The 25,826-nt window shown below is 40.1% G+C and overlaps 5 protein-coding genes across 5 annotated transcripts; 2 read left to right on the top strand and 3 right to left on the bottom strand.

Annotated features, from left to right (window-relative positions):
• Positions 1-2,900: 2,900 nt before the first annotated feature.
• LOC129730841 (gustatory receptor for bitter taste 66a) lies at positions 2,901-4,670 on the bottom strand. Its single transcript, XM_055690428.1, has 3 exons — positions 4,421-4,670; positions 3,170-4,287; positions 2,901-3,104 (listed from the first exon to the last, which is right to left on the bottom strand). Exons 1-3 carry the CDS (start codon positions 4,644-4,646, stop codon positions 2,937-2,939), a joined length of 1,512 nt encoding a protein of 503 aa, XP_055546403.1. The 5' UTR covers positions 4,647-4,670; the 3' UTR covers positions 2,901-2,936.
• Positions 4,671-12,635: 7,965 nt separating this feature from the next.
• LOC129731680 (selenocysteine insertion sequence-binding protein 2) lies at positions 12,636-14,533 on the bottom strand. Its single transcript, XM_055691856.1, has 2 exons — positions 13,537-14,533; positions 12,636-13,474 (listed from the first exon to the last, which is right to left on the bottom strand). Exons 1-2 carry the CDS (start codon positions 14,373-14,375, stop codon positions 13,030-13,032), a joined length of 1,284 nt encoding a protein of 427 aa, XP_055547831.1. The 5' UTR covers positions 14,376-14,533; the 3' UTR covers positions 12,636-13,029.
• Positions 14,534-18,643: 4,110 nt separating this feature from the next.
• On the top strand, positions 18,644-19,327 carry LOC129731682 (mitochondrial import inner membrane translocase subunit Tim13-like). The gene is made up of 3 exons (XM_055691858.1): positions 18,644-18,949; positions 19,015-19,083; positions 19,140-19,327. The coding sequence occupies exons 1-3, from the start codon at positions 18,848-18,850 to the stop codon at positions 19,236-19,238; spliced, it is 270 nt and encodes an 89-aa protein (XP_055547833.1). The 5' UTR covers positions 18,644-18,847; the 3' UTR covers positions 19,239-19,327.
• On the bottom strand, positions 19,276-20,138 carry LOC129731681 (uncharacterized). Its single transcript, XM_055691857.1, has 2 exons — positions 19,885-20,138; positions 19,276-19,826 (listed from the first exon to the last, which is right to left on the bottom strand). The coding sequence occupies exons 1-2, from the start codon at positions 19,957-19,959 to the stop codon at positions 19,386-19,388; spliced, it is 516 nt and encodes a 171-aa protein (XP_055547832.1). The 5' UTR covers positions 19,960-20,138; the 3' UTR covers positions 19,276-19,385.
• Positions 20,139-21,402: 1,264 nt separating this feature from the next.
• On the top strand, positions 21,403-25,825 carry LOC129730114 (ATP-binding cassette sub-family B member 6). The gene is made up of 5 exons (XM_055689175.1): positions 21,403-21,718; positions 22,238-23,489; positions 24,061-24,236; positions 24,296-24,501; positions 24,563-25,825. Exons 2-5 carry the CDS (start codon positions 22,268-22,270, stop codon positions 25,509-25,511), a joined length of 2,553 nt encoding a protein of 850 aa, XP_055545150.1. The 5' UTR covers positions 21,403-21,718; positions 22,238-22,267; the 3' UTR covers positions 25,512-25,825.
• The last annotated feature ends 1 nt before the right edge of the window (position 25,826 follows it).

Below are 25,826 nucleotides of genomic sequence, written 5' to 3'. Positions count from 1 at the left end.
CATAAGAATACCAAACTGAGTAGATCCTAATCAAATTAGAGTTAAAATAAAGCAGCGTGTACAAAAAAGGGAGGATGGTTTATTCAATGCAACGTTTTTCCAGATGGTTGAAATTTTGTGACGAAATGCTATGAGGAGGGAAAAATGGTACGCCATTTAAGTATGGACCCGTTTTAAATGAAAATTCAGAACATTTCGTGAAAGCCATCCCTATTTTCTAAGCTCTTGGCAGTATTTGCTTGATTTATAAAGAAAAAGTTCAAAAACTTCAGACCTATTCAAGGATTGGTCGAGATAAATTTTTAAAAACAAGTGCTTAGCTTGGTAGAGGCCACACACACACAATATTTTATTTTATTCTGAGACGGCGCTGCCAGTCACTCATTTGAGTTTGCGCGGAATTCGTCCATAACGGAAGAGTAAAATCGTTTAAGAATCAATTTTAAGGAACTAATATTTTTGTTATAAATAGTAATACTAAATTTGATGTTATATCACAGAAATTTAAATTCAGCAGAATTAGCAAACATTTCACAGAGTGTCGCCGTGAAAGTGATACACACATTTGAGTGCCTCTTTTCGAATCGGTAAGCCTACGCTGTTAATCGGCTGTGTTTGTTTTGATTGCTACACATGTTTATAGTTGACTTGTAAATGTTGATGGCAGTGTTTCACTTTTTTTAGAGGAAAATGGTAATGGATTCAAGTAGAAAACAAATCAAGACTTTGTATCTTGCTGGAATGAGTAACAGAAAGCTCTCAAATCTGAATTCGAACAGATTTTTCGTGTACAGGAGCATCAAACGACTCGAGGAAACGGGCAAATTGTTATCATTATTATTAATAAAAACAGTACCTAATAGAATGAGCGGGGGCCTAGTGTGGTTGGTAACGTCTCCGCCAACCACGCTCGACGCCTGGGTTCGAATCCCACCGCCGACATAGGTGTCGATGGTTATGAGGTGGCGTGATCCACTCACAACCAACCCAACTGGTCTAGATTCAATCCTAGCCGACACCGGGAGATTTTCTGAGTCGAAAAATCTCTGGGATCACGCCTTCCATCGCATGAGGAAGTAGAGCCGTTGGCGCCGGTCCGTTAATAAACGGGTCGTGAGTTAGGGACCTGGGTGTGGAGTCGCCTCCCTGGGCGTCGGTAATTGGCCACAACAGTGGCGGAAATAGACCGACGGAAAATAAGCGAGAATAAAAAAAAAAGTACCTAATAGTCAAAGCAACCAAAAATCGAATAAACTACATGTGAAGTGTTTGGAAACATAACCATAGCCATTCGTATGCGATTGCGATTTAAACTAGCAATTGGCGTTTCACTCCCAATCTAAATCCTTTTTATGTTGTTTTCCACTGACGCACTTCTCGCACTGTTCATAGCCCAATTTGACCAAGGATATGTTGAGCCGCTTTAGTACCCTGCAGTAAAACGAGTAGCTGACTTGGAGCTTCACCTCGTGGGATCTTTGGTATTCGTTATACATGTTTTTCTCAGACAAGTCTGAGGGCAAGTATAGACGGTTTGGCGCATGTTCCCTTCGATAATGGGACACAGTAGGGTTGTAGCTCATGATATGGCTCCTAACGGCGTCGTATTTCGAGGTGCTACGGACGTATTTGCCTCGTTTGAATTCTCTGGGCATTCCATCTACCTCGTTGGTAAGGCAGCGATATAGAACGTTTCTATATAGGTATACAAAGAAAACGGATTAAGAACAGAAAAATCACATTCTGCGGAGAAACATACCCGCACGTGTCCTTGAATCCGATTGTGTTCAAAAAAAACTTTCGACAAACATTTTTGAACTCGCCATTGTTCATCATAATGTTGAATTCATACCGGAACATTTTGAACCTTCCATTGGTATGGCGGTTCCTTTGAAGCCGTTTGATTGCCACACGATGCACTCTTTCGCGTACGAATGCTGCTTGCCCAGAGGTGTCATTCCAATACTTCAGGTTTTCCTGCATCCGTTCATCTTTTGTAAACTCTTCTGAGCAGCCTATGCGGCATCCACATCTCTCAAACTTAACACCATGGATTATTCGTCGTTTCTTCGCCTTCAATAAACGTTGTTGCTCTTTCTTTGATCGCTTGCGTTTTCTGGTAACAGGATTAGCGGGAGACTCAAAAAAGCTGCCATCAGAATCCACATCAGCATCCACTGGAACTCGGAAGTTATTCTGGTCGATATCTGAATATTCTTCGGAATTTTCATCACTTTCATAAGCCGTTTTTATTAACAGGAGAGCAAGAGACATCTTGACAGTTCGGTTGCAGCACAAATCACAATACGTGGGATTTGCGATGCAAAAAACGCAGATTTTCAATCAAAGAAGGCAGTGTGACTGATATGCGAATATATTCCAAATCCATCTTGAAAGTAACGGCATAAATGTATCGTTGCAAAAATATGATCAAATTTAACTTCAAAACGGATGTTTAATGTATACATAGCATAAAGCAGTGCTTACGTAACAATATTGAGTTTAGTTTGACCATCCATTTACTACATATATTAAGAACAATGCAGTTAAAGCCAAAATATAAAAGTGTCGTTTGCTCGAACAACCAATTTTGCAAATGTTACAATTATGCGGTCACAGGCAGTAAACTTAATAAAAAAAAAAACAAAGAAAACAACTTACCTTTTACTGCATTGGATGGAAATATTTGATTTTCTTTTCTTCTGCTACCTGATTATTTTCCGCTGAACGAGTCATCCGTCATACTTCTAAATCTTTGGCATCACTGTGATTATCACTATCGGTAGATTTGTTAATTTAACTTCACTTTTGAATGTTTGTTATTATCAACATCAACATTGATTGAACATTGATTCGAAAACATTGATAAAGCACACAAGATCGTAAAATTGGGTATATGCTTGCAACGACGGTGCTCTGTTCCACGAGTTCGCCGTCTAAGGCTTAGTAACATAGGTGCTCAAAGCGGTAATTTCCGTACTGTTCAGTAATGTAGCTACGGTGCTGGCAACAGTTGCAGTACTGGTTGAATTACCGGATTTCTGCAGGGCCGCCAAATTAAATTGGATCAATATTATCAAATAGCTGGTTATAGCGCCCGTGATCTATTAAGTTAAGAAAAACAAAATTTTAATCCTAAATTACGTTCAGAAACGAAGCAACTACATACCGCATATAGGGTAGTCATGTCCAGGTCGAAAAACCCGCACGCGCTGAAAGTGAACTGGTGGTTCAGCAGCTTTAGTGAAAGATGGTTCACAATCTGATAGAAATGCGTTTCATCAACCATGTTCGCCAGATGGTGCATGTAGATACCGGTACGTTGCGATTCGGTTTTGGTTTTCCAGCAGACGTAAATACAAATTACACATTTAGCGGCAATAGAGAAAATTAACAGCACTGCAATTTGCGGCACCTGCGCCGATCGAAACAATATCGGAACGTCCTGACCGGATAGAGCGCAGTAGAGGAAATAAAACTGAGCGGTTATCGCCATGAAACCGTGAGCCATCGAGACCAACATCTGAAAGCTGAACATGTGATTGACAGATTTTCCAATCTCACAAAGCTCGTCATGGGTGCGACAAATTAAGATCATTTTTTTGTCCAGCTTCTCGTCAATTCGCATATACTTGTCAAATGTTAGAAAATCAAACATCGACTGCTTCAAAGCAATTGCCTTTTCGTCCTCCAGCCGCTTCTCGATTGGTCTAACGTTGATTATGTTTGTACCAACCGGAGCTCCCAACTTCCTCGACTGCAATCCTATCCCTCTGTGGCTTCGTATTGTAAAAATTTCCTTCTCTAGATAGTTCATCGGAATATTGTGTTTCTCAATTTCCAGCTCGTCCTCCCAACGTTCGTTGTGCTCTTCCAATAATCCTGCCAATTCGTCCATGTGTTTGTTCATAGCGCGGAAACGATGACGTACGGCCAAAACCAAAATCACGAACCAAATCCGACTCGCCGAGTTAATCCCGGTAGGAAAAGCGGTCACAAACCATAGCAATGACCATAGAGTAATGACATCAACAAACACTACGAAATTGTAGGTAGTCAACAGAAGCTCGAAAATCAAAACTGCTACCAGGAGTATCATTATGTACCGCTGAATCCGTCGGTTATCGATGGAGATATTCTCGCCAGCCAGTTTCTGGTCTACCTTGTCCAATCGATCCATACACTCAATGAGCATTTTTTGGTTGATCATCGACGCTATCAAATCGATGCACATCATTAACGGTTCCATGTAGATGATGAAGATGCCAATTGCATTGGTCAGAGTGCCTGGGGAAAATCAGAGGAACCTTTATATTCACACGGCAGCATCAAACTTTGAACCCGGAATCGAACCCACCATTCAGATTATTGATATTTCCCAAATACCTTAAAAAATTGAACGTCAATTCAAAAAGATTACCTTGTCCACCTCCTCCCACGCCGATATAATCATCCGTAGCCAGATGGTAGGCCACCGAGTACAGACACATGTTAAATATTACCCACAGATTGCCAATAATAGAAATTCTTAATACATGATTCGAAAAGTACTCACGCAGTGAGTACGGAATAAGCCCCAGAATAGAGGATACATAGAAGAGCACTTTAATAGAGTCCCACAGACTTGTACGGGTAATTCCTGCCATCCTAGGCGATGCTGCTGGTGACGAACGATATGCAACTGGATAATTGCCGATGTGCAGTGGATAATTTGTACTAAACCATTTGATTGGGCATTGTTGCAAGTGCGACAGGTGAAACATTAATAATTAATTCTGGCCCATTAACCTAACGAGTTTTTCGATGTGACCCACCAACCCAGGTATGCGGTACAGATCGGATAAACATAATCTTTTAGGGTTATTTGAAGAATACAATGGTCTAATCGTTTGCTAAAAAGCGGGTCATTTAAAAATAACATAAGTTTTCGCGAAAAAAATGATCACAAAATAAAAATTATGTTCTAACACTGGTTTATACATGCAAAAGTTTGATGGTGCGAAGCCACTTCTTTTTTGATAGAAATTTTTTTTTGTGTAAATACGAATAACGATTGTTTTGTAGCTAGACCTCTTTCACTACACTTTCATCAATGAATGTATAGGGTGCAACCAAATCACAACTAGAGCAAATTATAAACCCACAAAAAATCATAAAAACTCTGTTTGGATATACCTTTCCAACAGACACAGGGGGTTATATAGGTAGCTTTTAATTTTTCAAAAAATCGCTCTATTTATTTTTCTCTATGGTAAAGTATAGCTTCCTGGGCACATTTTACCAAATTTTTGTAAATAGTTGAGTAATGAGAAAAAAGTAAGAGTGACATTTGCGCTAAAACACCCTAGTGTCAAAATATAGTGTACACTTGCACTGTACAGATCATGTAACTCCATTAAAAAATACCTTTGTTGTTTGGTTTCATATCCGATCGAACAATTCCTTCACTGGGATTTCAGAGTTGCGTTCATCTACGTTGCATTTTTTTGTGCTGAACGCTGAAAAATATCGGGGAAATTAATGTTATATTTAGTGGAAAATCAGGGAATTTCATTATCTAGTTTATTTGATTGAAAAGGCTTAAGGGTGAACCAGCAAAACAGGTCTCTCAATGATAATATATAATGAAAATATAGTTACATTGAACTAACAAAAAGCAACCCAGCAAACCAGAAGTCGTATAAGGATGTTAATTCTTAGTCGCTCAAATGTGCATGTCAAGTTTGAAATTACATAAGATGCAACATTCAATTTGTTTATATCGTATAAAATTTAGATCCTATAAAACGCAATATTAGGTTACATACAAAGCCATTTAACGTGTCATATAAAATTGTAAAATGCGTCATTCCTCTAAGTCGTATACAATGCAATACAAAGTTTCAAATGAGGCCATTCAAGAGAGCATGCGAAGTTATACAAAATCGTAACTATTTTTTTTTTACAATTCACGTATATGGCCTCCAGATTTGTACACAAAGGCGCATTTCATGCATCTTACATGGTCATTTTTTACCAAATAAAGGCTCACTTAACAGTGTTGAGCGCGAGTTATATGAACCAATTTGTTTGTTGGGAAAGCTTAGGTACTAACATTTCGATTTCGAAACTTGACCTTTCTTTTTTATTGGACACAGACTTTTAGTCGACTACGATTCTACATATATGATACATTCTACAACATAACATAAGGAAATTAGGATTAAGTTTTGACTCAGTTGCGGTCCCCTCAGACATTTTACGCGCTAATTTATCTGTGAAAGGGTCTGATATTCGATAGCTTATGTCTGTAAAGCAACACTGGTGCTTATTACGGGAGTCACTTCACGGTGAAATCAGAGTGAAGTGAACAAAGTCCTATTACGGGACTCACGTAAGTGAGAAAAACGATGCAGTGTGACATCTGCCGCGGAATCTGGGTTATTATGAGTGTCATATCAGTGAAGTGAGAACGGAGAAAAGCGACGTTTCGCGTGGAATTATTTCACGACCATTTTGAACGGTGAAATGATTCCACGAAGATGCCCGAATTTTTTAAGTTGATTGATTTGTGATCTAATGGTAAATATTGGATTTATTCTTCAGTAACCAAACGAATCAGAATTTGATCCGTGCCTTGAAGCGGTCAAATTTTCATTTTTTTGCCCGTTAAAAAAATGCAAACTAGTTCGGGAAATTTTCGATACTAAAAAAAACATTGTTTTGATGCCGAATGTCATAGAAACGCAGAACACGTCAAGATCTGGTGTTATCTAAAAAAACGGAAAAAACGACTTTCTGGGACTAGGTAAGATCGTGGTATAATAATTGGCCTAAAAAAATCAAACATTCACGAGCTCATTTCTCCTAAGTCACATTAAGCGTGTTTCTATAATAAAAGTGTGCGAAAGATCAATCTGGAATTTTTGAGCTGGGAAACAATCTCATTTCACTGTCGATCTCACTCTACGGAGGTGATTTTTGGCAATTCACTTGAGGTGGAATAGGTCTGAAAAAGAATAGGTCTAAAAAAGTGAAGTGAGCGTGAGAGTGACATATATTTCACCGTGAAGTGACTCCCGTAATAAGCACCACTATATACTGCTTGGTAAAAGCTAACCAGAATTTGCGTTTCCGAGAAGAAGGTGGATCTGATTGAGGAAATATATATTCTCTTTATTAAAGTGTCAAACTTTCTGATTTAACAAGTTACAGTTATTAACAAGTTACAAGACTTGTTAATTTAGTTCTGAAACTATAAAAACCTATGTTTGGAAGTATCGCCAAAAACTCCTGTCTGATGATTAACAAATGAAAATGTCTTATTGCGAAAAATTTCATATTCGAAAAACTAGATGAACTAATATTTTCATTTTTTATTCTTTTAATTGGTTGGTAAACGGCTGGACAATGCGTACCAGCAGCAGCACAATCCGATTTGGTTGGCATAAACTAGACCCTAGTGTGTTCCAGAGCCTGTATCCCTACCTCCACGTGGTGCTGACTGGGATACAAGCAACCGAAGGAAAAACGGTAGGAATTTGGTGGCATGCTGACAGAGAAGGGCGAGTTGTTCTTAAAAATCAGCTCGCCTTAGCGTCTGTTGCCCAAGTCAGGGGCGGCTCAAACAGCGACTGATCCGGAGTGGACGACTGAGCTATGAAAGGCAGTATCTCGCCAGCTATACCCAAGAGGGCAGCCCCGTCGCGAGACAAGGCATCGCAGCCCTAGTAAGGCAGAATTCCAAAATAAACATACTACGAACAATCCAGAGAATGATGCGAATCGGAACAATCGGTGAAGACTAAGGCAAACGAAAAAGGACAACGATTGGAAACTTGGCACTTGAAATGTTGGGACTCTGCTCGAACGCGCGGGCATCTTGGCCAGAGAGCTACGGAAGTAAAAAGTTGAGGTAGCAGCCATACAAGAGGTGCATCGGCCAAAAAACAGAGGACGTGAATTCCGGGCGGTTGATCCGACCGCGGGCACTTCTTTCTAATACCACATCTACTACAGTGGCGGCGACAGAGCGGAACGAGGTGTCGGTTTTGTGGTACTAGGAAATCAAATGAAGTGTGTCATTAGGTGAAGGCCTATCAGTGACCGTCTATGCGTATTGAGGATCAAGTGTAGATTCTTTAATTACAGCCTTATCAACATGCACGCGCCGACAAACGATAAAACCGACGACGTAAAAGCGAAGTTTTATGAGCTCCTTTAGAGAACGTATGGAGAGTGCCCACAAAACGACAAAAAGATCGTCATCGGAGATAAGAATGCACAAGTCGGACGAGAGGAGGGAGCTCTTTCGTCCCGTTATAGGTGGAGAAAGCCTTCACTCTACCACCAACGACAACGGCTTGAGGTTAGTGTAGTACCCATTTTGCACATCTGAATATTCGGAAGCACACCTGGAGACACCCCAGTGGAGAGACCTACTTCCAGATCGATCACATGCTGATCGACGGCCGGTGCTTTTCAGACATCATAGATGTGCGGTCCTTTCGAGGGTCAAACGTCGACTCAGATCACTATCTCGTGGTAGGCAAGATTCGCGCCCGGCTGTCCAACGTATTTAGATCGGCGAGAGATACGTTTGGGCATCCTGAGTTTATCAGGGGAAGGATTTGCTGCAGAGTATACTCGAAAAGTTGATAGACGGATTGATGAACCAGCTGTAGTGGACCTGAACGAGCAGTGGAAGCACATCCATGATGCAGTCGACGAAACAGCGCGAGAAGTGATAAGCATGGCTACGGGAACCACGCGGTAACGGTGACGGAAGAGAAGAAACGGGCCTACACCAACACATTAGTAGCAGCTAACCGTGTGACGCGTCAGATGCGGGAGAAATACCGGGAGACAATAGCTGCCGAAAGGAGGCTTCACCGCCATAAGAAACGCGAGCACTACGACCGCTTCCACGCGGAGGCGGAAAATTGCTTCGCCAGGCACGACACGAGGAGCTTCTATAGAACGATTAATGGAATCAGCAGGGTTAGTAGCGAACTTGGAGTAAAATAATAGTGACTTTAGTGCCTTTTTTCATTAAAATAGTGACCAAATAGAAACTAAATAGTGACCAAATTGTGACCAAAAAATAAACCAAAGAGGGTTTTAAAATTTATTGTTGACCAATAAATAAATTAAATTTTATCTGAAATTTATGTCTCTAGAACATAGGATGTGCAATGATTTGTTCTCGTAGAAAAAAAGTCGAACTAAAATCTGTAACATAATTTCACAATGAAATGGTTGTAATAACACCTTGTTCAATATATTCGAATACAAGTTTTCGAGTTATAAGTGGTAATGAAAGTACGTAAAGAATGTATACACTCTCGAACACGCATTGGTGTGTTGGTGGTCTGTCAGTTGTAGTAAGTTCTTGATGTGCGATGTAACAAGTCCGGAAAGTCGTAGTAAAACGATTTTTGGTCAGTGACTGCCCTTCCACAATATTCAAACATCTCAAATCGTTTGAAGCTAGGCGAGATTTCGTTTATTAAGCCATCGAAAAATACAAGGAGACATTCTCTTTGGGGGATCCTTGAAAATTCTGTCGGCCACGATCTGCAAGGATGCCGCAAGTCGTAAAATTGTGACTGTTATGAGGAAGCGTGTCCGGCGAAATGATAACGTTCAGTTTGTAATTCCCACCCATCTGAGTATATCTATTGAATCGGACCACAACATTTTAGCCGATTCTTTTAGAAAAAGAGGCTCGATAGAGTGAGAATGATACTTTCACAACTCGCTGTTCGCTAGTTCATTGTTTCTGATAAGAAACTATTTGTCCTGGAGTGTGACTGGTTACACAAAACAATCGAATATGGGCAGCAGCAAGAGACAACATTTCACAGTTCTAAAGGAGTGTTCCTCGATTGCAGAGTACACTAAAGCTGTACTCTCGGGAGCAATTTGCAAGCGAGTAAACTTCCTCTGATTTTCCTTTACAAAGACGTCGAATTTAATGCTGTTTATTATAAAACGGTAGTTTTGGAAAAAAACGTTACCCCGTGTCTTCGAAAACTCTTCAGAGCTAATTACTATATGTTCCAGCAAGACGGTGCATCAGCGCATACTGCGAACTTGACTCAAGGTTGGTATAGGGACAATTTGAGGGACTTTTTGAATAGAAATAAATTGCCGTTAAGTTCACCTGATCTCAACTCAAATTTTTTTTATAAAATCTCCAACTTGTAAAGCGGTTGTCAAGAAAATCTGAGATGAAATCTGGGAATCCGTGCAACCTGTGACAGCTTCGACAACCGTTTGGAGTTGGTTAAGCTAACTAAGGGAGGGGTTTTTCAAATTATATTAAAAATAGCATTGTTCGTTCCGAAAATCTGCAAAAACAATACTAAGCCTGTTTGTCCCATCAATGATTTTCCACGCTTATTTAACCCACTTGACATTTTCTAATCAAATTCGTCCCACTGAACACTCGTTTGCTTGATCTGGAGCATGGGACAAATATGCGTAGAATCTGGTAAACACCGGTAGGTTCGAATGATTGAAAGCAAAACCCTACGAATTGAGACCTGAACACCACTATGCACAATATAAGCTCGAAATTTTTGAATCTACTTCAACCAGGAGAAACAGTTGATTTGAGACAAGCAAATCAAACTACAAACGTAATTTCACGCACAACACTAATTAGAGACGCGAGTAGCTTGTAGAATGAACCTTTACATTCCTTAGACAGACAATTCGTTCGTAATCATTCTGCACTGTTCACTTCAATGAGAAATTTGAAAACATTGCCTGGCATGACACTTCTATGATGGAAAAGCTAACAAAAAATGCCTTACAAACCGAACTGTCCACATATTCTGTAAATGAGAAGCAAGCTTTCTAAAGTATGTTGCAATACAACAATAGTTAATTTATTCATTTAAAGCTAAAAAAGTGACTTTAGTGACCATTTTGTAGTAAAATAGTGACTTTAGTGACTTTTTAGCGTAAATAGTGACTTTTTAGTGACTAGGCTCAAAATAGTGACAAAGTCACTAAAAAGTGACTCGCTACTAGCCCTGAATCAGTAACCGGACCGTGCCAGTACCTACCATGTGTAATGACAGGGAGGGGAACCTGATTACTAATAAATTGCAGGTGTCCAGGCGTTGGAAGCAACATTTTGAAGTGGTGTTGAACGGTGAGGAACGTAGGAGTGTCGTCGAGGGAAACAGGATAGACAGTGGGAAGGACGGACCAGCTGTGGACCCTCGAACATTGGACGAGGTGAAGAATGCTTGCAGAGTGCTGAAGAACCACAAAGCCGCTGGGAAGGACGGCTTGCGAAGTCTGGAGCGAGCGGCTGTGTAGTGCAATTCACCAGATTATCTTAAGGGTATGGACTGAGGAACAACTACCTACGGACTGGTTGGAAGGACTCATATACCCTATCTACAAGAAGGAATACAGACTCGACTGCAGTAATTATCAAGGCATGACCGTTCTCAATTCTACTCACAAAATTCTTTCCCGTATCCTATTCCAGTGACTGGGTCCGTTGCAAGAAGCCTTTGTTGAAGCATACAAATGCGCTTTTCGAGCGGGACGATCTACAACGGACCAGATGTTCACCTTCAGACAGATCCTCGACAAGTTTCGAAAACACAACTTGCAGACACATCATCTGTTTATAGACTTTAGGGCGGCATACGATACAGTGACTTTCTTGTCATTAGACTCAGACTCCGCAGCCAACTGTGAATGCCAGGACATTTGCGGGGCTTTTAAATTCTTATTTTGAAACCATTGTAAATATTTATAATTTAAATGAGGGCCCGCTTATGCGAAGCTATCACATTTGCGAAAAGAGTTCATTTTAACAAGCGCTGCTAAGTTTTTCAAGATGTTGGTCTACACCATGCCCATATCTTTGTAAAAATATTAAAACAAGATTCTACGAAAAAAATTCTAGAACATTTCAAGCATGCAGTTCTCCTTGGTCTTATTATTTTCAATATTAAACAGGAAATTCGTAAATAAAATTTTACAATGTTGATTGTTCGCGCCAAAACTCCCGCCTCAGTTGGGCATGACTGTCGTCCGTGAGTTACCAGCTGAGGCCCAAGCGACGTTGATCTGCGCGCGCTTATTTGCGGCTTTGTTTGCTCCTCGACAATGCTGCCCACTGCCCGGCAGCGTATAAAAGCGCTCTTCGCAGCAGCGCCAGAGTCAGTTACTTTACTATAGTCGTTTAGTCGTTAGCTGGCCGCTGTACCAGTCGGCCTATGGCCGTAGTGCTAGCCGGCTCGCTGCCGGTAGCCGTCGTGTCCGTGAAAACAAATTAATAAGTTAAATATATTTCGTAGTAATTGTTAGTACGCGTGTCTTCAGTTTTCATCGCCCGAAAACCTTCCCGCTTCCCATCTGCTGCCGTTCCAACTGAGCCTTAATTGCTTCAACGACATTAGGAAAACGCGCGAGTTTACCGCCGATTAAAATATAACACAACGTAGGGTCGGTTCGCGCCAACATTGATTTTTATTTTTCCATATTTTTGATAAACGGAAATCCGAAGAAAAGTGAAAAAGATATAACTTTGATATAAGTTAACCCTTTTTTAATTTTTCTTTTCAGTTCATTTCGATTTTGTCGGGCGGTCACCAAAACCAAATATCACTCGCTCGATTCAATCATTTGGTACATGACTAGATACTTTTATTACTGATACTTTACTGAACAACTTTGCTTTACTGGCTTACTTCCGTATCAGTGGCACAACACCTAAACACAGATACATTCGGAATCCCTTGAATTGCATATAACCGCAGGTGTAGAAACACATGATTAGGCAATCATGTTAATATCAATTGAAATTAGCGACACACCACCAGACACAGTTATATGGCATCATTCTGATAAGTTTGGAAGGGTAGCATTGGGAGGAGGGAGGGGGTAGTATATTTGATATTGCACACATAGACAGATTCGAAACAGGAAGAGGTCATAGGAATGTAATGGAAGTTTGACTAGAATTCCACTTTTGGCCTCGAAGAACGGTCACTTTTCAGGTGACCTATTTGCGGTGCACTATTGAGTCTCAACAGTAAGATTCCTGTAATTTACGCGCTCTTGATCAACTATTTCGAGCATTCGTTTAACCGTTTCATCCGCTCCGCTATAGCTGAGCACACCCAAACAACTTACCGGAACCTTTTTCATGAGATAAAAGCCGAGCTTCCTACGCTTCGGACCAAATATGTAGGGAACTCGACCCTGGCGGCAGATCGATTTGACTCGTTCAACTAACTGATCAATACTGTCATTCAATTCTAAATCCGGTGCTATCAGCACCAGCTTAACTTTATGCGTTTCCAAATATTTGAGTATTTCGTTGAAGCCGACGCAATATCTTTTATTGCTTACAGCTTTGATTGGATTTTTGCTGTAAGCGCTTGCCTGAAACTGGAACAGTTTAGTTACCAGCACTTCGGTATGGTTGCGCAATTCGTCCGTGATTAGATGATCACAGTACCTGAAACGGAACACCAAAATTAATTACTTACGCTTCATCCCTTGATATTTTTTAGGAAATACCCTCTAAATGCTCTGGAATGTTGAATTTTTTCCACACTTTTAACTGTATCATTAAGAGCTGGAAATCCATTATGATAGTCTTCAGACCCGACACTCGGTGGAACCATGTCCTCATTAGAACAGCATCTCTCTATGGCCTTGAGAAACGGCGAAACTCCAAACTTTAGGTTGCCCTTCTGTCCAGGTTGGTGATCGTTGGAGACCGCTACTGTTTGATGCACATTACCAACGGCTTTCAAGTCTTCTGGTTCACCGTTTGCCGGCTGTTGATCGCTTCCACCGACGGTAGGAGATTCCTGCTTGATTTTCCGATTGTTTATAATTTCTTTTTTCAATCTCGATAATTTTTTCTCCTTCGGCACCTCTCGCTGCTTTCCTTTGTGCAAAATAATCGGTTGAGTGATTGCAATCGGAACTACTGGTTTAACAACAGTCTTGGTTTCGCCCCCCAGTTTGCAATCACCCCTTTCCGCCAGTGACAATCGATCCCGAATACAATCGGATAAATTTATTTGTACCACATCGCTGGGTGTTTTCTTGGAACGTTTCTTTGTTTTCAGACTCGGTCCCGGTGGTAACGATTGAGCATTATTGTACTTCTCCAGGAAGCTCTCATCGATGATCTGGATTTTCTGACTTTTTGGACCGCGGATCTTTTTCAGCTGTTCTTCGTATTTTTTCGCTTGTTTTTTCTGCTTTTCCGCCTCCTTGCGGGCCTTACGGGCGGACGATTTCTCAAGATCAGACAATGGCAGCTGATGGGCGGTGGTAGTGCTTTTCGTGCCAGACGGACCGCTTGCCGACGGTGTAAAAACTGAACCGTTGGAGAATTGGTTCATGATTGCGTTCAATTCAATCAACTTTGATTATATTCCAGCATCATAGTTATTACTATCTGGCCTTTCAACACTTGATTTGGAGAACGCAAAATGCAGCACACACTTTGAAATAGCTTTTGCAATGAGGAGTAAACAAAATCGATTTTTTCTTAACTGCTGCTGTCAACTGACATTCGAACATTCGACAGTGGCGGAGTGCCAAACTGCAAACAAGGAGGGGCTGATACGGTAAGTCGAAACCACCCCTTTGGCATCACGCCATGTTTCAAGGGCTAACATCTCAACATATGTGTAAACGAGATAACATATCACCGCTTCTTTTCATACATCTTTATCTTACTGCTGACAGCGGACACAAATTAATTTGAGCCCAGGACATGAGTTCATTGTCATTCACTGTTACTCGGTATAGGGATGCCAAAGGCTCGGTAGAAACCGTGAAAACCACCTCCCTGACACGTTCGTAGCCTGTATTTTTGTATACGAGGGAATGAAATGGCATGTTACACTGCTGTGCTTCACTTTGCTATAAACAGCGACATCGATAGATTAGGCAACACTGAACGGGAGTGAAGAGCACGCAGATATCTTCCCTTTGCGGCCATTGTTGTTTGAGGCTCGGCATCGAGGGGTTCGTCATGATGGGGGTACTGTCAAACTATAGGTAATGGGATTACGGTGTCAGGGAGGTGGTCGAAACCCATTGATGGGTAAATTTTTACGCATTTCCCATTATCATATATGTAGCACAGAGAACAGACATTCATGTTCATATAAAGAAATTTGAAAATCGTGTGTAAAAATTTGAATCAAAATACGTTAATACACTAAAGACATCTGTCTCGTGGTACCCCAGTTGCTCTGCATAAATATTACTGTATCGATATTTTATCGATATCAGTGCTTGGTTTGTAAGCGACAAAAGCGCCACATAGCGGGAGCATTACCACTTAGTGGTAAATGACGGTTGCAAGTTTTTACACATCTTTTGAAAAGAAGATGAACGTCTGTTCTCTGTTTATGTAGGTTGACCAGACGGGCAGACGTTTTGAACGGGATAGTTCCGTTTTTTCGATTATTTTTACCCGTCCCGTATTTTTGCCATTTTGTACTGTTTTTGGATACTCCTTGAAAAATTGTTAAATAAAGCTTTGTATTAAAATTTTCCTTGATGGAAAATAAGTTTCCAAGCAGCCAGGTTTGTTTCTATTATTACTGAGTACATTTTGTGCCAGCACAGCACTACCGGAAAGGACGAAGAAGTCGCGATTGAAAATTGAGATCATTTTTTTTCGTTAGGGAATTAGAATTACGTTGTCTATTGATGTAAACTTTTGCAATAATGATAATGTTAGTCAAAATTGTTAGTCAAAATCTCGATCATCCATGTGACATCTTTGGTTTGCTCTGTCGACTAGTTCGCACGCATTGCTTTCACGATCCGTTTTTTCGCAGACTTTTTAGATGAAATAGAATTAGATCATCGCAGGCTTTTTAGATTAAATGGAACAATGAAATGGAACGTGAAAAATTACCAAGAATTGAAAAGGGCCGAAGAACACCATTTTGTTTATTTGCAATATATGATCATTACAAAAACTCCATTTCTGCATTTGTATATTATGTAACGCGGAATTCTGTAATTTTCAATACTCCTCACCCCACATAATTTTGCATGGTTGCCTCACGTAGTGCAACACTTCGCTACAGTAGGTGAAGCATAAAGAACAAAAATGCATGTTTACGGAAATCTCTTTTCTTGAATTGAACAAATTATATAAGCAGATTGCATAAACTCTATAATCCGGGGAAATCCTCTATACACCGATCCCGTCATGCATTAAAAATCAAAGATATTGTCACAGACAGACGTCCAAGCAAGAACAACATTGATCAAAATTTCCGTGTAAATTTTCAAAGTAAAATGCGTTATAAATCAATTGTACACTAGCGCCGCCTGGTGACCTTATCGCTACAATACATTTTTTTTCGCTGGTGTACGAGGCTGGCGGTACTGGTAGCACTATCTGGTTACGGATTGCTACTACAAAAAACTTTACACAAGTTTGGAACTCAGCTTGGACGTCTGTCTACGATATTGTATTGGGGCGAACAAGTTGTAAAATCCTGTTATATATTTTACGTTTCGGAATTTTATCAAACTTTCCTCCCGAAAAAAAATAACATTAAAAAAATCTTGAAAGTTGCTGTAATTGTACATTGTTATATCATAATTTAACTATATTTTTCATTGTAAATACATCAATTTTACATCAAATATCATTCTCCAGAACAAAAAAAAACTTCATTTTTGCCATTTTTACCATGAAAAAGGGGGTCGTTATGTATCTTAACAGCATTTTTTCAGGCATTTTTCCCATATATTTAGAAGTCACTGGGAATGTTTTTCATGATAAAATTATGGTCGGTGGCAGATTTAACAACAAAAAACGTTGTTAAAACATGGTACTGACAACAATCGTTTGCAAGCTTACAGTAAAAATACCGTGTTTTCTATGGTTACAAAAAAACACATTGTCCGTTTACTGTTCTTACCGCAAAATACATCGTTAATTTTTTTTCGGGCGAACGTATATAATATCGTTAAACTATATGAATTTTGTAGGATGAATTCGGGCTTTAGTTGATTCGGATTGATAAGTGTGTATTGTTTCATAATTTTCGAACAGCTCTCTTACAGCATGTCAAATGACATCCAGCTAGCATTGGCCGATACCGTATCGATACCGCGGGGCCTGAATATTGGAATCGAATTTTTTATCGATGCAACTGACGCTGATATTAAGCTGGATCGATACTTTCGCCCCGATATTTTTTCCATACTGGAGGGAAACTATAAAATCGGAGAAATTACGGATACGACCAATTGCCTGAATGTCTTAAACAAGCTGCGCGGAAATTTAACTCTTTCTGTAAAAGTCACCAACAGATTGCATATACCCGCGCACTTCTAAGATGATTTTCATGCCTCTTGCGAGAAAAATTGCTTCGCAATTGACAATACTGTCTATGCAGAGCAAAACCGGAATCGCCGCGTCACTCACCTGACAAGTATTTTGTGGTGAATGGCTTAGTATTCCAATAGTTATACAGCAGTCTTTTTATGCGGGGGTTTCGTCTCAAATTTTTATGAAAACGCGTAAAATATGACTAAATTGAGTTGAAAAGATTACTAAGTAAACCGTTCTAAAATCTTTTCGCTTATTCAAAAGAGAGTGATCAGTTTAAAGACAAAAATGCAACTTTTTCACCAGAAATTGTGATTTGTTTGTAAAACGGATAACTCTAAACATAAAACGGAAGCCTTACTTAAATTAGGTCGATGTCTTGTACCGTTTTGAAGCACTGCAGAATGTTTCTTGTTCCCTATTTGAAAATTTCTTAACATTGTTAAACTGTATCTTCTTTCTTCAATAAGTCATCTCCTTAACACTGCAAGGCCATAAAACGCCAGAGCTTTTGTGCTGCCCGAAATTTCAAATCAGGCCGCAGACGCGCTTATGCTATTGCACTGATTTGTATGTGACATATAATTCCCATTAGGTCTATTGGCCGCAGGGATACCAAATGTGCAGATTTGTCTGCAAAACTCAGATTTTTGATTCGCAAATATTTGCAGTTTTTCCATAATTTCTGTGGTTTTGTCAGAGTTTCTTTATACTTGCGCAGACTTTTTCAAAATCTTTGCAGATTTCGGCAGCCTTTGCCTACGCAAACGCATTTGTTTTCAAATCACGGCCAGATTTTTTTTCGAATTTCAAGCAGATTTTTTCAGTTTTTCGAGCAGTTGCAAACTTTCTTCGAAAACATCTGCCATCTCTGACTGACCGATACATCTGAAATCGATACTCCGCGTTTGATATTGACCTGGTATCGATGCGACTTGAAAAAAAATCGATCCTCGAGTATCGATACTTTTGCAGATTTTGGCCAATTCTACATCCAGCGATTCGATCGAATTCACCCCATATTACTGTTCGACGAGTATTTCGCAGTCATGCCAGACTTAAATATTTGTTGAAGATTTGTTTCTAGTCCATATATTTCTCCTAAGTTTTACATTGCAGAAGTAAAGCAAGCTTTTTTATTGATATTGTCTATAAAATTGTAAACATTGTTGTTTTTGGAGATTCATTTTGGCATGACTGAGTAAGGATACTTTGTTCGATTATAACTAAAACTGTGCTATATTCCAGAACACCCGTACAGTGTAGTAGTACAGTCAATGCACATCTGGCAACTCTGTACTTTTGACAGTAAAATTATGTTTCTCGCATGGCTCGTTCGTTTGCTATCGCATAAGCATTGTCATATTACACAATCTACCGGAGGCATTTACATGAGATATATTCAATTGGATTTCCCGAAAAATACACTGTATTGTAAGTCGAGCTCAGCACAGCACAGTTTATATAGTACCACTAGTGTTTTCAAAAAAGCCAAAAAACGACATGGAGATGTCTCTAGATAATCTTTCATCCGTTCAGAAGGATGAGCTAATGAGTCAGGTTAAACAACAGATTGCTTTAGCCAATGCACAGGAACTGCTGACCGTATGTATTCATTCCTCCATTTGTACAAAACCTTTTAATATTTACCAAAATAACTTGCAATGCAGAAAATGACAGAAAAATGCTTCAAAAAGTGCATAGGTAAACCTGGTACTGAATTGGATAGCTCCGAGCAGGTAACTTTCCTCAACACATTGCCAAATGGTTGATTTCAATAGTTGTTACGTTTCAGAAATGCATCGCAATGTGTATGGACAGGTACATGGATTCATGGAATTTGGTTTCACGAACATACACCCAGCGCATACAACGGGAGCAGTACAAAGGGTAGATATTTAAACTAGGTCGAAATGTAAAGAAATACATCGTAAAACATGTAAAAGCACTTAGAATAAAATACGACACATTTAAGACACTAAAGTAAGTATTAAATCTAAATTCTGGGAATGTTATTGTCTTCACGATTGGTCATGGTGAATTAGGTTGCCGTCTTTTCTCCCGTAGAACAATCTCTACTCGTTTGAGCACCATCGCTTTCGCTAGATGAAAACGAAGGTTTACTGCGCTCAATCAGTTGATAGAGAACAGGCTCGCTTTCTACCGACTCGTTCGAGGTGGTGGTGTCACAATCTACCGTCATCACCTTCAACAAACGCTCTCGTGGAAAGAGGTTTTTAGCTCCAGCTTCCGCTAGTAATACTTGCTTTGTGTAAGACAATTTCATGCAGTCTAGCAAATCGAACACCAGGCTCAGCGAGAGGTTTCGATTGGTCGGCTCTGGCTGCTCCTCTGGTTTATCTTCCTCATCGTCAAAATCTGTTTTGTCACCGTTGTAGACTATATCGCTATCGTGTAGGGTTTCAGTAGATTGTTTGCCGTCGTTTTCAATAATACTGTAGAGGTATGCACGAAGCTTAGCCTAAAAATATGAGTCGGATTTCGTAAATGCGTTTACATAGAATTCTTTTTTTGTATACCTTTATGTCCAGCAATGATCCATTCTCTTCGAGCTTTTTTAAAACCATATCACGAAACTCAACATCTTCGTCCATTCTATAAAGAGTTATGCTTTTCTAAATACTGCAGATCAAATTGATTAATACACAGAATACTGATTCAATTCTAAAGTACAAATAAAAAGTAATGGTAATGTTTGGTTTTTTACTCTCTTTGTAAATATTTGTTTACTTTTAGTCGGTTAGACTCTCAAATTATGTACCATGCATCAAGGTGCAGGGGTACCAGATAGGCAGATTTGTCTGCCAAGTGCAGATTTTTATTGGTTAACAGATATTTACAGTTTTTTCTTAGTCTCTACAGATTTTTGTCAGAGTCTCCTTATATTTGAGCAAACTTTCTTAAATGTGTAAAGATTTTTGCAGACTTTTACCTACGCGAGCGAAATTTTCTCGAATCACGGAGAGATTTTCTTCAGGTTCGAGCTTATTTTTCCGGTTTTTCAAGCAGTTGCTGATATTTTTCAAAAACATCTGGCATCTCTGCTGTCAAGGTGTACACCAAGAACCGGTTCGGTCTAGCCACACATATGAAAATGGTCTAATTGCCGTTGTTTTTTTTAATGGTTTTGAACGACCATTTATTGTCAGTTTCATTGAAAATTCGCCAGATTACTATTCTAAAGCGATGTTTCTAAATAACAATTATACCCCGTTCACACTACATCGCATAACACCTGATATCAGGCGATTCGTGCTATCGAGGCCATATCACCATCCGTATCCCATACAATCGAGCTCTCAACGGATATCAACTCGGCTACATGCTATCGCGGATGTCATGTTCAAAAACCAATAATAACCACATTTCCAGCAGTTGGCAACACGGCCAACAGACATTTGACGGAACGATACAAATTTCGCAATTCGCGTTGCATGCGAGAAAAAAGGAAGGAAATATTTTTGCTCTTTCCATCCCGCACATTTTGACAATTGCATATGAGAGTTCGCGTTGGTGCGAGCCAACTAGCTGATCCCATTGCCCTTGTTGTCTTGTTTTAGTTTTCACCTGTTTTTGTTTTCTTCTCTTTTCTGTAGTGAACACTCACTCACTGTAGTGTAGATATCCGATATAATCTGGCGATATCAGGTGATATCCGGCGTGCAGGCGATATGCCGTTACATTATCGTTGGAAGATGTTAATGGACAGATAAACGATGAATATCAAAATATATCAACCAATATCGTGTAATATTATGAAAATAAATAAATCTAGCCCCTAGGACGTCCCTGTTAAATTTAAAATAAAAGCCTTTATTGGTTTTAATTTGGAGTGAACGATTTTATTGAATTAATGAGATGCTTTTATTGAAACAAACTGCCTGTTGGTCAGTAAATAATCCAAACTTTTCATTAAAACAAACCAAAATTTATTCAATTTGATTGATTTTTTTAACGTGATCATCTTTCCATTTTGCCCACTGGAATATATGGCTTAGAACACTGTGCAACAATAACCGGTTCATTATTTTCTCGTTGTCAGTTGTCACTTCCCGAAGCCGCTACTAAAAAAAGTAAAGAAAGTGCATTATTACGATGCATCCAACTCAATGTAAAAACAAAACTCATTCTCGCTTCATGCGTAGCCGTTTGTAGAGTGAAATTTGTATCAAGTGTCCTTTATACCAGCTAATCGTGTGCAAACTTTTCGCAAATACAAGCAATGGAGTGCTCATCATTACAGTGGTAAATTGAAGTACTCGGCTAACAAGTCATTCACTACCAGTTCGCTGCAGACTTTGAACGTGTGAAATTGCGTGCTGGTAAATTGTACTATTTTTGACTGTGAGCCAGGTAAGATCGCAATTAGTTATGAAATTAGTCTACTGCTAGAACAAGTGACGTTTGCTAGCGCCTTGTCCTTGCGGTGGTTTAATTCGGTAAGCAAGCAACAAGCCAGCGTTCGATTTATAGAACATTGTGTTTCGGATCGAATATGTAGTTTAAATTAAACATGTCGGATGTCCAGGTTCGGATAGATAGAGGCTCCTAATCGTTTTAATTGACGTGATGTAATCAATTTCTGTTATTTTCTTCTACGTGTATCATGCAGGAAACTGTCCTGTTTTTGTAAAAATATGAATCATTCGTGATTTGGAGCATAAACGTCAGTTCCTGGAACATGATTATCCAAATAAAAAAATATGCGCGAGAGACAGGAAAATCCAAAATTTTACCATCTCACCTTCACCTCACCCAGTGATAGGCTTTTACGCGTACACAAGATAACATGCTATCATCTTAATCACGTATAAGCCTTATCTGCCTGTGTTGATGCACTTAAACAGTATCTGTTTCTACATATTTTTGCAGACTTGGTCTGGCAGAGCCGGCGACAACACAATGCAGCCACTCCAATACTGTCCGACCAACGTGTCGATGTCGGTAGTTTGGTTCAACCACGGTATCTCGCAATGCTTTCTGGACACGGTGTCATCTGCCACCATTGGTGGCTTTCTGCTGCTGTTCGGTACTATACAGCTGATAATGTATCGGCGCTATGGAACGGAAATCAATCCCACCCAGATTGGACGATCAAAAATGTATAACTTTCAGCTGTTTCTGCTGGTGCTTCTACCGTTGCTAGCGTTGGTGCGCTTTATTCTGGAAGGGTTTGTGTTTGAGGATGCCCAAGTATACGGATTTATGATTCTGTCCTTGTGCATAACCCTGTTCATGTATCCATATTCGATATTATTACTGGTGAAGGAACGCTACTATTTGCTACCCTCGCTACCAACTCGCGGGCATGGTTTAGTACTGTTGCTGTTTTGGACCTTGTTGTTTATTGCCCAGAATATCTTGTTTGTTAATTTGAACTACGAGAAAGCCTGGTTTCATCTAACTTCGGTGAAAGACAAGGTAGAGTTCACCCTGTTTGTTATGCGTTACACTGCTACGCTGTTCATCTTTGTTATTGGACTAAAAGCACCGGCCATAACGTCGACTTGGTTAGACGACGTATATCAGACGCTGACACCACAGGATCAGGAAACCCAGTCCACGTTCCGAGGAGCATGGAACAAGATGCGAACACTGATGCCCTTTTTGTGGCCCAAGAAAGACTTCCTGTTACAGTTTCGAGTACTATTTTGCTTTGGTTTGCTGCTGTCTGGTCGTGTAATCAACTTATATGTACCGATCTACAACAAAAAGATAGTCGATAGTCTGTCGGATCGACCTATAAGCTTTCGTTGGGATTGGATTCTCCTGTACGTTGCTTTCAAATTTCTGCAAGGTGGTGGAACGGGCTCGATGGGACTGCTGAACAATTTGCGCAGCTTTTTGTGGATACGCATTCAGCAGTACACAACGCGGGAGATCGAGGTTGAGCTGTTCCGGCACCTGCACGGTTTATCGCTGCGGTGGCATCTTAATCGAAAAACTGGTGAAGTGTTGCGCGTGATGGATCGTGGTACCGATAGCATTAACAACCTGCTGAATTATATACTGTTTTCGATTGCGCCGACTATTGTGGACATTCTGATTGCGGTCGTGTTCTTCATTCTTGCCTTCAACTGGTGGTTTGGATTGATCGTGTTCGTGACAATGACGTTGTATGTTGGTGAGTATCGTTCTGAGACCTGGTGTGCTTAGTGGCACTTTCAATTGTTTCGAGATTGGTATTATCAATTAATTACAATGTAGAAAAGTGACTGCTTTATTGCTCAGTTAGTATACAAAATAGTCCCGCGTTAGCAAATGCTAGTCAAAGCAACTTCTTTAACGATTCTTCATTTGCTTTTCCATGAAATTTTTGTTCTATCAATTTATTCGCAAATGTGCAAATGTACCTATTCATGTTCTAACGCAACTTTGACATTACTGATAATACTAAAAATATAAATCACGACTTAAAATAAATTATCCTTATCATCATATACAAACCTTCTATTTGGAAATCTCCGTTAGACTATAGGCTGTTTTTCTAGAAAAAAGGACTCTTCTTAAAAGTTTTTGAATAGCGAACAAATAATTTTTCACGTATTGTTTCAATTCATGCTAATTTCTTGTAACATTTTGAAAGAGCTAGATCATCAGAGTATAATTCTATTCTGCCTTCTTAGTCCAACACAAACCAAAACTTGAGTTCGTGACGAAATAATAACTATGATTTCATCTTTCCTATCTTCCAGTTGCCACTATCATGGTTACGGAGTGGCGTACCAAATTCCAGCGGCGCATGAACCTGGCCGATAACGAACAGAAGGCCCGCAGTGTCGATTCGCTGTTGAACTTCGAAACGGTTAAGTACTACGGTGCCGAACAGTATGAGGTGGACTGTTACCGGGAGGCGATTTTGAAATTTCAAGTATGTACTTCACTCCGTCACGGTACTCGTGTCACAAATCTACATTTGATGATTTTCAGGCTGAGGAGTGGCGTTCTTCAATCACGCTAAACATACTGAACACGATGCAGAACGTCATCGTATGCGCTGGTTTATTGGCTGGATCATTGCTGTGTGCTTATTTGGTGGTGTACGAGGAAGGTCTCACGGTTGGTGATTACGTTTTGTTTGCTAGTTACATTATTCAGCTATATGTGCCCCTGAATTGGTTTGGAACGTTCTACCGGTAATTAATCTTCATTTAAAACTTCTTGCTTCTAAAACCTCTAATAACGGTATCACTTTAGGGCAATTCAAAAGAACTTTGTCGATATGGAAAACATGTTTGACCTAATGCGAGAAGAACAGGAAGTGATCGATGCACCGGGAGCTGGTGAGCTGGCCGTAATCCGAGGAGGATCAATTGATTTCTCCGATGTTACCTTCGGGTATTCATCAGAGCGATTCGTTTTGCGCAATGTCACATTTTCCGTTCCGGCTGGTAAAACCGTGGCCATTGTCGGTCCATCCGGTGCTGGCAAGAGCACAATTATGCGTTTGCTTTTCCGCTTCTACGATGTCGAAAATGGTTCTATTTCGATTGACGGTCAAAACATCAAAACAGTCAAACAGGCTTCGCTTCGGAAGGCAATCGGTGTGGTTCCCCAAGACACCGTACTGTTCAATAATACCATAAAATATAATATTCAGTACGGTCGCGTGAATGCTCCAGAAGAAGATGTGTTACTAGCTGCGAAAAGCGCTGATATCCACGACAAGATTCTCACTTTCCCTGAGAAGTACGACACTCAAGTCGGAGAACGTGGTCTTCGATTGAGCGGGGGTGAGAAACAACGAGTTGCGATTGCCCGAACGATCCTGAAGTCACCGTTTATTGTTTTGCTTGATGAAGCGACCAGTGCACTAGATACTCAAACGGAGCGAAACATCCAATCGGCACTTGCCAAGGTTTGCGCTAGTCGGACTACTCTTATCATAGCCCATCGTCTTTCGACAATTATCCATGCGGATAATATTCTCGTGCTGAACGATGGTGTTATTGTCGAACAAGGTCGTCATGAAGAGCTACTAGAGAAACAGGGTGTGTACGCCGACATGTGGAATCAACAGTTGAAAAACCTGGAAGCTGGTAACGGCCAACCGACACCATCCGCTTTGACCAACGGGGGACCTACGACCACTGCGAGCACTGTGTCAGCTATGCCTCACCACCATGGTCACCATGGTCATCATTAGAAGACTGTAGAATAGCGGTGTCAAGTGTCGACCCACGTTATTAAAGTATGTTTCCTACTTCGTAAGGATACCCTGTGAGGGTTGCATTATTTATGCGGATCAATTTTAAAATGTTTATAAAGGTTTTGGCAGCTGAAGGCAATAGAGACCTGAGAGATAGTTAAGCAGGGGATGTACAAAGACAACCAAGGACAAAGTTCAAAATTCAGTTATTTTCTAGCATCTTCACGATCTACTAGTTAACTAATTACCTAGATACACTACTTCGTTCACCAAGCTAGAAATATGAATAGTGTATGATTTAAGCAAACTTAT

Source organism: Wyeomyia smithii, chromosome 3 (genome assembly GCF_029784165.1).
Source record: "Wyeomyia smithii strain HCP4-BCI-WySm-NY-G18 chromosome 3, ASM2978416v1, whole genome shotgun sequence".
Lineage (NCBI taxonomy): Eukaryota > Metazoa > Arthropoda > Insecta > Diptera > Culicidae > Wyeomyia > Wyeomyia smithii.
This window is presented reverse-complemented; position numbering and strand designations above follow the sequence as displayed.